Raw genomic sequence first — 12,647 nt, forward strand, 5'->3', positions numbered from 1 at the left:
TGCCTCAGAAGCCCAGACACACTGCAGTCCAGGAGAAGAGTGGAGGACAGCAAGGTTCCAACCCCTAAAGCATGGGCAGCTGCATGGCTGTGTGCCCAGCCCGAAGAGATGGACATCCCTCCCATGGAGCAAGCTGCTTGTACAGTGGGAGCTGAACGGAGCAGAACTGTAACCTGCCCCGGTGGAAAACAGCCCCACTCGAGGCAGGGTCAGCAGTGCCCGTACCGAGCCATGGAGGTAACTCCGATGTGCCCAGACATTCTTCCATTCAAGACAATGCTGTGCAAATGAAACCCTTCCCAGCACATCCAGCTCGCAGCAAGGCTCATGTATTCCCACTGGGATATACATTACTGCACTGGGATGGGGTCCTCTGACCTTTCCCCACACGTGATGTAGAAACCTTGGGGAGGTAATTTTTAAACACCTCAGTTCAGCTGATTCTCTCCCCAAATGAATACACACCGTTAAAACGATGACAGCGTCATCACACGGGGCCAAGGCCAGGCCACTGCGCTGAACAGCACACAACGAAGACAAGCATCTCCCCACAAAGCTCCATGCTTTGGTGCTGGGACTAGTAGCACCTGAGCCAACGCCAGGGAGATCACAAGCCCCACGAGGAGTCAATGAAAAGCTGTGGCTTGCTAGCCGACAGAGCAGCCAGCCCGCATGCTCTCTGCTCTGCCCAAGCCCGCCAAATGAGTCAGCCTGCTAGCAGCAGCAGGTTCCCACCTCCCAGTCATGGGAGCCACATGGCCCGCGGTTTGCTCCGCTTAACAGTAACTGCCTTGTCTGGGTCTCAGATTTCCTCATCCCACACTGGGTTCTAACAGGGCTCTCTCCTGCTAGTGAGGTGCACCAAGCCTTCCAGAGAGTTCACTGCACAGACTTGGCCTCGCCACTGTATTGTGCTCATGAATGAAATTGCTGGCTGAACCCAACCTTATTGTCCTTTGCAAACTGCTACTTTGCTTCCGCCCCTGGCTGCAACGAGCCATAGAGACAGACTTTGCTGAGTGCTGCCTGGGGAGTCTTTCCTGCATGGGCTTGTTTGCATCCAATTCCCACAGCTGTCTGGAGGTTGCCTGGATTACATCTGACTAATGTGACGAGCTTGTACGAACTTCTCACTGGAAACCACCTGGGCAAAGCAAGTCCTTAGCCTGAGACACTTTTGCTGCTTATCTGTGCCTGCCTCCCCTCCACCTGTCCACTTTCTCGGAGCTCCCGTTTAAAACACACACTGTCTCCTGAGCTGCTGAAAGAAACTAGCTTCAGAAGGGCAGGAGAGACGTGACCTCCTTACTTGGGCTAGATTGGCTAGTTCAAGGAGTGGCGGCTCTGTGTAAAAAAGGAGCAGAGCTCATGCTAAGCCAACAAAGCCGGGTCCATCGTTTGGGGCTGGGAAATCAAGGGGAGGGCTAACTCGCCCTCGGGGATGCGGTAAGTAGCCAGGCCCTGGCAGCGATGAAACGCAGTGAAGTAAGCACAACATTAAAGGCAAAATGTTGACGTGGCTTTAAGTGGATAATCTGCAGGGTTCTTTGTTAGGCTCCTCTGTTCCCAGCTGAGAAATGAGTTCAAAAGATCGCTGCTGTTACAGGAAATGTAATTCCACCTGTGACTTACACAGCCCTTCTCTGTACGGGTTCCAGTTTGCTTTTTTTTTTTTTTGGTCACTGCTGAGTCCTCCTAAGGAGAGGTACACCCCGTGACCTCACATGTAGACTCCGGTATGGGAAGAGACGAATTAGGGATTTGACCGTTATGTGCCAGTAGAAATTGGGAGCGAATTCAGGTCTGAGCGCAGAAATACAGAGCTGAGATTTGCTTCCCTCACCTGGAAGCTGTGGAAGGGAGCTGCTACAAGGCTGGATTGATCACACTGGGGTCAGTGCGTCCAAGACACCAGCCAGATCTCAGCCAATAGAACCTCGCCATATGCATCAGTTGAATGCGTGAGCTCTAGGAGCAGCTACTGTTCCACTGATGGGAATGTGACTTCGCACAAAGATCAGCCCACTTAAGGTAAGAGTCATTATTTGCAATTACAGGCCTGTTCTCAGTCACACAGAGATCTTGTGATTACCAACAGATTCTACCTTGCAGAGCCACGGCCTTACGGGCTTACCAGAAAGACATGGTCAAATATCTGCGTGGGACTGTCCATCTGCCCAAGGATCACAATCATTTCATTGTCGATGAACTCCTTGAACTCCCGCAGGTTGCACACCATCTGCATCTCCAGCTCTGTACGGATCTGAGGAGGAGAAGAAAGCTGTGAGAATTCTTTTTCCATTTCCCCGGGTGAATAAAGGGACAAAGCTCATGTTGTGCAGTGCCCTCTGTGCTCCCGCTAGCCACCCTCCTCACCCGCAGCGTTCTCCCGCACCCTAGTCCCAGCATGGGCAATGGCGGGCTCTCTGCTCACCTCTTTGGACGTGATGTTCTCCAAGTCTTTCTGCATCATGATCTCCCTTAATTTGGTTTTAATTAACCGCTCTGTACGCTCACGCTCCGTGGGGCTAGGAGAAGGAAGCAACAGCCACTTACTGTTAGGTGGATAGAGTTGATTCAGTGTTTTTTAACTGGTTAATGATGCTATTCAGACGCACCGAGAGTGAGACACTGCTGAGAAGATCCCCACCTGGGAGGAATCTAATGCTTTACCTCTGGATCCCCTTAAACCCAGATCAGGTTCACAGCCGCACTTTATATGGAACAGAAATGCTGTTGGATGGATCCAGTATTTTAATGGCACTCCATAAAAATCTCTCCAGTATTTTGCAGTTTCAGTGGCTTCAGGCAGCGCATTACCCCCCCTGCTAGTCTCCCAGCTTCCCCCTTACCTTTCTTGGAAAGGTAACAGCTCCACACCTCCTTACATGGAGACAGTGCAGCTAAGCCTGTGTGCATTCCACCAGCCTCTGCTGCCTGTCTCCTTATCGCTGGTTGCAAAAATAGCTTTACTAATCAACCAGGATGGTGGCAGTTGTACTGTAGCTCCAGAGCTCTAAGCTGGCCCACCCAGCATCTAGAGATGAGGCCCAGCGGTAACATCTCACACCTATTCTCGCAGTCTAATGCTGCCAAGACAACAAATGCATAGAGGCTTCTGCTTTATGAGCAACTAGAATTCCTCTCCAGCTGGTGGTTTAGGAGTAAGAGAATTACAAAAATACTGGTCCTTTTAAATCAGAGCCCCCTGCCTGGGACTCCATAGGCCCACAGCCTGAGATTTTTCAGTGGAGAAAGGGTGGGTATTTTAAAAAATGAAAAAAATCAAGGCAGACTATTAAGCTGGCAGCCTGCCAAAGTCTTGCAGCTCACTTCCCTGTATGTTAAAAACAATCAGGTGTGAAGACTCATTGGCAGCTGAAATACTCCATGATACATGATTATTCACTCACTGCTCTGCTAAGACAACCTGAGCCTGCATGCTGTAACGAAATCTATGGGAAGGAACAAAGCAGGAAAGCAGCCTGTGATGGCAAAAAGGCACGTCCTCCGTTCTCCTTGGGGGGAGCGTGGGGACTATAGCAGGAAGGAGCTCTTGAGGTAATGCCATTGCTCTTGGTGCTGCAAGGAGAGGCTACACAATTACTGACAACTGGCTGGGAGCTATTTATAAGCGGGCAGCTTGGAAACCTGGCCCCACTACCAGCATGGCCATCTCAGTCGCTGTCCTGATGCGTGCCACCAGTTAGTATCCAAGCATAATGCATCTTCCCACCCCGTTCCTCAAGGAGATAAAACGCACTCGTCTCTACCCCACATTTAATCATTAGACCCCGACTGGATCAGCTGCTTGCGGCTTCCCCGCTAAGAGGCCTGAAAGTCTCTGGGCCACGCAGCAAGAACAAAATAAAAACCTAGTTTATGATAAATCAGCAACATGCCCATGTAAGCTCCTGAGCTGGTCTGGTGGTCCAGGCACAGGAGTGGGAGACAAGCTCCTGGGTTCTACTCCCAGCTCTGCCACCGACTCCCTTGGGGCCTTGAGCAAGTCACTTCACCTTCCCCATCTGTCAAAGGGGATAGTACTGCCCAGACTGAGGGCCATACAGAGCTCTGGAAGTGCAGGGAAAATGCTGAGAATCAGCATTGAAAAGGACACGACAGGGTCCCCATTAGCTAATCTTCCAGCCTTGATGTTTATTTAATCTGGGATCCACCTATGAATTTGCAATGCTTCCTGTTGACAAGGCATGAAGCTCAATCCCATGGGGCAGGGTCTCCTCCAGTGGAGGTTTGGTGCCATTCATGGCACAGCCTCGCTGTCCAGCAGAGATGGGTTTACTTACACGTCCGTGAAGAGGGCGGGGGAGTCGGGCCGGTGCGACTGCACATCCTGCATGGTGTTCCATTCATTGACTGAAGACTGGTCAGAGTTGATGTGGCTCTCATAATAACTGAGCCAGGTGAGGAAGAGGCTCCCTGGGTAGTAGTTGTGACTTCGGGCCACCTCACAGGCCTTGTGTAAACTCTGCAGGGCAGACCTGGAAGAAGCCCCCACACATCAGCATCTCCCCTGGGGACAAGGAACAAACCCCAGAGTCCCACCATTCCCATTTACTATGGCTGGCTGGCCTATGGAGCAGCACATCCTGCCTCTGTCACTTAGGCCCCAGGTCTGAACCTGGATGCAGCGGTACCCTCGGCCTACAGTTGCCTGGAAAGGTTACTGCTTAACATGTGGCCTGACTGTAAAGTCAGCTCTGGACTCACACACACTGCAAAGGTCTGCGGTTCTGATTCCAAAGAACCCTGCAAAATGGCAGCCCACTCTCTGAGTGCCCTTCGCAACACGTCACAGGAATCATTCTGAAACCTCGTACCGGCCTTTGGAGAGCCACCTCAGCCCTGCCTGTCACGTCACTCACTGCACACACACGAGGCTACGTGCCCCCCTAGAGCTGAAGAAATGATGATATTGATGTTACAGACTCCAACTGCAGTTATTGTACCCATGCAGCATCGCTCCCTGGGTATCTGAGCAGGCATCAAGGCCACACGCCTGGGTCTCGCAAGACATGGGTGACACACAGCAGCACCTGCTTTGTGAAAGCAGAAGCATGTAAAATGCCTTGGCTAAAGGAGCATTGGGACAGAGGACAGGAAGTCCTTACCACATTGCTTGAACAGACACCGGCTTGAACACATGCACCCTGTTGTCTGTTGATACGCTGAAGCCACTGGTGAAAGAAAAACATTGACCCATTAAGAATGACACTTATCATGGAGTCTTTTTCCAGCCAACCACCATTAATGTGTAACCAGCCAGGACAGCAAAAGGGAGAATCCAAGACACAGATCTGTTTGGCCAGTTTCAGCTAGAGGACCAATGCAAATAGCATGGTACAGCTCTGGGCAGGCTCATTTTTAGTGGCGGCTGTTCAGCGATGAAGCCAGGATGCTGGCTGAAATAAAGGCGTTGGTCAGCCAGAGAAGCAGCAGTGCCCAGGTGAGCAGTTTACCCAGACTACATTCAAGTTCAAAGCCAGAAATGGAAACTACATGGTACAGCTGAGCGAGGCAACAAAAGCAGCAAAGCTCATTCTCTGGGCAGTCCGTACAGCTGGCACCAAGAGGAGTTTACAATCCAGGAGGACACTGGGCAATGAAGACATCACACTTGCATTTACACTTAGCAGAATATGGTTGTCCCTACAGGTGCTACATGGCAACACTCGATAGGATCCCTTTTCAGAAGCTTTCACCTCTGTCCCCTCCCCACATACAGAGTGAAAGCTTCTTAACAGCAGCTTATGTGCACACATACGCATAAGCTGCTGCCTAACTGCAAGGCAATTGGTTGTTGTCTCCCATGACTTCTGTGATTTGAAGGACAGCCTGAGCTGCCCATATTGACAATAATTTGAATGCAATTCTACACACTATCCTCTGTGTGCAGCATAATGAACAGAACATGGAACCCCTATGCTTCCCAGCCAGAGCATACAAGAGACACTTACCCATCCCCATCCAAGTGAATAAGGGTGTCGCTCCACAGAGGCAGGACCAAGCCCATTGTGCAAGTGCTGCTGTAATAAGAAACAGAAGGTCAGCCGTTGTGCCATTCGCTTACCCTGCTACTCTGCAAATTGTACAGCAATGGTTGCAAACTCATTTATATTGATCTGAAATACTGACCAGACCCCTCTCTAACCTGAGTCTTGTTCTCTACAGATGTCCTTGGAAGTGCAAACGCTGTTTGATATGGGCTGTTAACCAAAGTGGTGGTATGTTCATCCCCCTGCAGCAAGCTTATAATGTTAATGTATTCCCAGGGTGAATTCAGAGCAGCAGGCTCTATGCAGGAGGGCAGAGGCCAGGTCACCCAATTTTCAGTCAACTCAAGGTTTTTACACTTTAACAAAAGGAACTGTCCTGATTTCTTTCAGGTTTGTCAGCACAAGTGGTTCATTTCTAGTTGAGATTTTGGAATCCACGGTTCTCTGTTTTTATTGGTCGTTCAGCCACAGCTGCTAGGAACTCAGATGAGTAATTTCATGCTAGTCTGAATGTCAGCAATGGGAAGGAAGGTTGGTAGGTTGTGCATCACAGCACGCCACCCCCATCTGCGGATTTCCCTTTGCTCCCCCACAATGGCTAAGCACAGGCTACCACAAGAGACGCTTATGGGAAATTTCTTTGTTCTTCCAATAGCTGCTATGTCTTTTCCCTCATTTGACTAGCATGCCATGTTTGGTCACATGGAAATTCTTTGTCCTCTCTGAAAGAAAAGGGAAACCCTGGGATAAAAGCAGAAATAAAGTGATGGAACAACTGACGGGAAAAAAAAAACCTGTACGTGTCAGGTTGCCAAGGGGAAAAGCCCAACCCAAATTAGGAGGAAATTGCCAGGTGATCAAAGCAGGTGCTTTCAGGGAGCATCAGAGTCTATTGTCCTGCTCTCCAATTCTTCGCACTGGACTCTGTGCGCTGCCTAACACCCACCTGGGTGACTGGAGCTCAGGGGCGGCAAACAGAGACTCAGACTGGACTGCGGACATGCACACCCACTGCACGCGCGGACGCAGGAATGGCTGCAATGCCTGGCCCCAGGAGACAGTCACAGGCAACTATTTCTGTTGACTAAATGAGATGAGCTCATGGAAAAAGGAGTTTTTAAAAGGCTCCCCAAGGTGGCCAGGGTATTTTTAGTGATACTTTTCAGCGAGAGTTTATCAGGGGCCTTAGCAACAAGTCTGTATTGAGTTATAAATAGCAAGTGGGCGGGGGGGAGGGGGAGAGAGGGACAGCATGACAGTCTAGAACCCAAGTAATAGCAAAAAAGCTAAAAAAGCCTGCACCGTGTTTATCTGTGCGTCAGAGACAGGGGGACAGCGAGCCCTCACTTGTCTGCATTCCAGAGGGCAGCACTGGTATGCCAGACCCAAGAGCAAATTCCCCGCTCACAGAATTCTGTGCAAGACTGTAATAATTGTGCTAGTGCACCCAGGACACGCACCGGGTTTGATTTTCAACCCCGCTGCACACAGCACCAGCTGCGCAGGGGCCCCAGTTCTTCTGTCCCAGTTGCTTCTGAGCCAAGCTTCCCAAGCACCGCTAAAAATTAAGCGCAGTGGCTGCTGAGATATCTAAATGACAACCAGGAAAGCGGTGTCAAAGGCGAATGGTTTCAGCCAGCCATGTGATGGCCCCAATGACTGGTTCCGTGTAACAACCCTGGAGGAATATTTCTGACATGCATCGCACATAACTCTAAGGTTGGCAACATTCATTCCCATACTGCAACATTCATTCCCATTCTATTCAGCTGTTCTGGGGCTGATGCACACTTGCTGTTTCCACTGATAACTTCACAGGAAATTAACAGGAGGGCTCAGGACCTGGGTTCCTATTCTCTCCCTCTTAGCTAAGACCCAGATTGGTTTGTGATGCTTTAGGGTGCATGTCCTCCCACCCCACCCCCTACAAAGAGCCCAGAGCCCTATTTTCACCTTTAGGAAGTCTCTGTCCTACAGCAGCTGGTAGGCCTCTCCGCAGCTTCTGGTCACACAGACAGCAAAGACTACTTAGTGGCCATGTTTTGCAACTGGTTGGAGAGGTCAGCCACAATTTACATAAATAAAGTGAAAGCACTACACCGTGCTGACACACAAATGGCTGGAGAGCGCACGCACTGAGTAACTTCTGCCACCAGAGCACCTGGTATTTCCTTCGGGCCCTTTGTGCCCCCACCACAATTGAGCCTCCTCCAGGCCTCTGCATCTGAGTGCTCCCCCTGACCTGGGAAAAGCATCTATTGTTACAGCTTTTTATTGTACAGACTGTAGGGAAATCAGACAAAAGTTGGCGATAAGCAGGGCTTTGGGTCTTGCCACTTACTGCATTCAAAACTCCTGCAGCTGCATGGGAGACTGGTTACGCTATTTTTCGGGACTTCCAAATGCTGCACATCCTCTGTCCCTCCCAACTCTGAGCTGCTTCCCCCTGTTCCAAGTCCCATAGCCCAGGCTTTGCCTTTCAGAGATGCACCAAGCCTCCAGGCTCCCCGCCACATCCTTTTAAGATATTAGAAGGGAATTTGGGGGCTGGAGAAAGGAGGCAAGTCTAGGGGTTGAAGCAGTCTGCCCAGATACCTGTCGTTGGAAGAGAAATCCATTCCGAGAACAATGCTTTCCTCAGTGTCTTGTCTGCCATTGGTTGACACTACCACCATGTATCTAGTGCGGTTCTGGTACGTACTTTCCAGTCTTACTGCCTAAAGGTCAAGGAGACAAAACAAAAGGTCAGCAGCAAAGCCAGTGAAATGTACAGCTGTGACTTTACAAAGCATCATTCCACGCTGATGTTAGGCACAACAAGTAGCAAGACCTTTTGCACCAGCGCAGAAGACCAGAGCCTCTACACTGGGTACGCAGTACTGCCGCGGAGAGAGAAATGAGAACCATTCTCTCAGCTCTCTCACAGACGCCAGGATCTGCTCCTTACACCCACCAAGCACTCGCCTGCAGACGTGCCCTGTTCATCCAGGTTGCATTCAAACACTATTGCCAGCAGTACCTGGGGATAGCTGCCACAGTCCTCTGAGCAAGTTGGCATAGTCAGCCATAGGAGGTGCTGCATACTCTGAAACCGATGGCCCAGAGGGGGCTCAGCACCACCCAGAAGTTACGTAGCACTTCAGAGAAATGGGTCCTTCCCTGAAGCTATCCTCACTGAATAATGGTAGTTCTGAAAAGCCTCTTGACCAACTTCACAGACAGGTGAGCAGATCCCAGGAGTCTAAATCAATCCACGGTCCCTTGCTGGGCTTCTGAGCCCACACAACTCTGTAACTGTACCCTTCCCTGTGCAGAAATAATGCTCATTTCCTAGAGCTGCGGGGAAAAGCCTGTTTCCAAACTCCACATCCACAGACCAGCGAGGCTGGATGCCATTATGTCTAATTGCTCCCGCCCCCTTCCAGGCACAACCCTCTTTGAGCACAGGGACCCACAAATATACCGAGAGGAACACACTGGTATCTTATTTAAATCATTTCTTTAAACGATTGATTGACTAGTTGATTCTCTCCCCAACTCTGTCCCTAAACCCAGCACAGCTGGTGAAACTCAGGCAGCAGCCTTCCCGCGTGCTTTCGACAAGAGCTGACCGCAAGAGAGGCAAGTGAGCAAGATCCAGGAAGGCTGCATCACAGAGCCTGGTACAGTAACAAGAAGCTAAGAGGAACTACATTCAAATGACCTGCGCAAGTCTCTGTAAAATCAGAAGTTGATTAGCTGTGGCGTGCCAAGGGGACGGCACGCAGACAGAGTGCATTTGGCTAGGCCAGGTTCGCCTACATAGATCTGTGGGAGGCGGTTCCTTTTGCTTTTAGTGCTTTTGGACTCGGTCCCAAGACATCTGCAGTTATTTTAGTCACAGAAACCCAATTAAAGATAGACTGGGATGCCATTAGAGAGGAGATGTCTTAATTATGATCTATTGGGTGGTGTGTTTGCTTTGGGCAGTCTAATCTCGCCCAGAGTCCGAGTGTTTACATTCGCATTGTTACACGGCTTCCTGAACTTTTCAGTGAGCCATGGGGAGCCAATGAGGATGAGAAAAGCCTTGTCTACATGAGCAGCATCAGGGAAGCCTCCTAGTATTGTAGCAGGAGCAACAGCTGGCAGAGGCACGTCTGGCATTTCAACCCACTAGACCAGACCTATCCAACACCACAGCAGACTAGAACCACGACAAGACACCCAGCTTGCAGTATGACGGGGTGCAAGCAGACTGGAAGACACACTGCATGGTGGGAAAGGTGCCCTCACCCCACTCTGCTCGTAAGGAGTCACGCCAGAGTCAGCCTGATTTGCTTTCTCATTCCTTGCTACCATGAGACTCGGTAAGAAGGAGGGACATGAGTTTGCATTTCTGCAGGCCAGCCCTTCCAGACAGGATTGCTGCCAAATGGGGTGACTTCTAGGACTAGCAGTTGCCAGTAGATGGCTCTTTGGGGTCAGAATCAACCGTTTCCTCTGCAGAGGACAACCAGGATCTTGGTAGTTTTTTCACCCACATTAGGACACAAACCCCAGAGGATAAAACAGAGAGAACTGCCTGAAAGTGGAGTGAGCAAGCAGTGAATAGCACAATTACCACCCTGTGCCCAGGGACCTGTCAGAGGCTCCAGAGGCTTGTCTGCAACCAGAGGATTAGTGTAATCTAATTTACTTCACTAAACCAATCTAGATAGCTGTAATTAGCTGTATGGCTTTAATGTAAGACCCTTTAGAGCAGGGCTGCCCAAGCAGGTGCCAAAGGTCACATGGCTTCAAGTTGCTGAGATGGGATTTTCATAGGAATGATTAAGAGAAACTGACTTTTGAAGATCAGCATTTAATACCCCCGCTCCTGCTGACAGCCAGTGTGGGTGCAGCTATGAGGCAATCTGTTTCGCTAAATTGACTGGAATAATCAATAATTAGCTCTGCCCTTCTAAACCAGGTGACACCAGAGGATCTCAAAGCAATTCACAAACAATTAGTCTCAACATGCTTGTGAGGGAGCTGGAATTCCCAATCTCCTGCTCCAAACCAGGAGCTCATTCTCAACCAATAGCAGTGATGCCGCGATGAAGCATGACAGAATCAGTTGCATCAACTACTACCCACCCCAATGACATGGCTGTCCTAGCAATGGTGGGTTACGCAGAATCACTGGGACCTCTCACCAGCAGATCCATGCAAGAGTACGTTCTCTTCTCAAATTGAGAAACTGACCTACGTACTGGTAATATAAAATCTATTGCAGCTCTTCCTGTAACCAAGGTCTGTCTATAGACATGTTGTGATTACAACACAGCTTTCCCCTCAGCTGCAAGCTTTTTTGACCACAAATGACATCATGCAGTATTTAGCTACCCACATGGAAGCACATTATGGAGGTCCAAAGCCAATACAGAGGTCTTACCCATCACCTGGATAGAGAGTAAAGAAACTTGTAATGCCTACGACAGGACCGTGGGAATTTATAAGCTGGAAATTTGGTTTGGATACAGAACAAGATTTTTTTTTTTTTTTTAAAGTTTAAAAGCCAGCTGCCCAATTTCTACATTTGTCCACATTCCAGAAGGTTCTTGTACAACTTAACCCATTGCCTTTCTGCTACTGGTCTTACACTGGTCCAGTAAAGGGCCCAATCCTGCTCCCCTTGAAGTCCCTGAGAATTCTGCCAGTTGCTCGGGACCAAATGCAGACTCTTCAGCCGTCCTCTAAAAAAGTAATGCTGCCCCTCCAAAGAGCAGCAGCCAACACACAAGAAGAGAAGTGGGTTTTTATGCTCTTTACACTACAAGTCTCAGCTGAATGTATTTTAAATGAGTCTCTTGCAGCTCTGTGCGCCCTTCATTTGTCAGGAATCAATTCAATTCAGATGGACTTCTGACCTCAGCCTCAGGCAAGACACTAGCATTCCGAACAGACCACCACACAAAAGGCTGTGTGTGTCTTAGCCTACAGTCCTTATTCAGTTGTTAACAGGGCAAACTGGTCTCACAGTGCAGAGCGCAGCCAACAATACTGCTGAGGAACACATGCTCAATAGCCACAAAAAAAAAAAAAAAAAAAAAAAAAAAAGGAGTACTTGTGGCACCTTAGAGACTAAAAAATTTATGAATACTTGTGGCACCTTAGAGACTAACAAATTTATTAGAGCATAAGCTTTCGTGAGCTACAGCTCACTTCATCGGATGCACCAAATGCATCCACCAAATGCATCCGATGAAGTGAGCTGTAGCTCACGAAAGCTTATGCTCTAATAAATTTGTTAGTCTCTAAGGTGCCACAAGTACTCCTTTTCTTTTTGCGAATACAGACTAACACGGCTGCTACTCTGAAACCTGTAAAAAAATTTATGTGAGCATAAGCTTTCGTGAACTACAGCTCACTTCATCGGATGCATGAAATGTAGCTCACAAAAGCTTATGCTCACATAAATTTGTTAGTCTGTAAGGTGCCACAAGTACTCCTTTTTTTATTGCGAATACAGACCAACACGGCTGCTACTCTGAAACCTGTCAATAACCACAAACATTCTGACTTTGGGCCCCAATCTGCAAGGTGCCAAGGGCCTTCTGGGATGTGGGTGCTCTGCATGCTCATGGCCTTCTGCATCAGGCCTCTGGC

At 49.3% G+C, this 12,647-nt stretch overlaps 1 protein-coding gene across 6 annotated transcripts in view; it reads right to left on the minus strand.

Moving 5' to 3' along the window:
- SSH2 (slingshot protein phosphatase 2) overlaps positions 1 to 12,647 on the minus strand; it is a 139,779-nt gene that overhangs the window by 18,714 nt on the left and 108,418 nt on the right. For 5 of the 6 annotated variants that reach the window (XM_038375316.2, XM_043499237.1, XM_038375321.2 and 2 more), the window contains 6 exons: positions 8,613 to 8,734; positions 5,979 to 6,047; positions 5,133 to 5,198; positions 4,308 to 4,502; positions 2,435 to 2,528; positions 2,135 to 2,263 (listed from right to left, as the gene is read on the minus strand). In XM_038375316.2, the coding sequence (XP_038231244.1) occupies positions 2,135 to 2,263; positions 2,435 to 2,528; positions 4,308 to 4,502; positions 5,133 to 5,198; positions 5,979 to 6,047; positions 8,613 to 8,734 (675 nt within the window). The remainder of the gene's footprint in view (positions 1 to 2,134; positions 2,264 to 2,434; positions 2,529 to 4,307; positions 4,503 to 5,132; positions 5,199 to 5,978; positions 6,048 to 8,612; positions 8,735 to 12,647) is intronic. The other variant, XM_043499236.1, reaches the window with a different exon arrangement.

This window comes from Dermochelys coriacea, chromosome 17, assembly GCF_009764565.3.
Source record: "Dermochelys coriacea isolate rDerCor1 chromosome 17, rDerCor1.pri.v4, whole genome shotgun sequence".
NCBI lineage: Eukaryota > Metazoa > Chordata > Testudines > Dermochelyidae > Dermochelys > Dermochelys coriacea.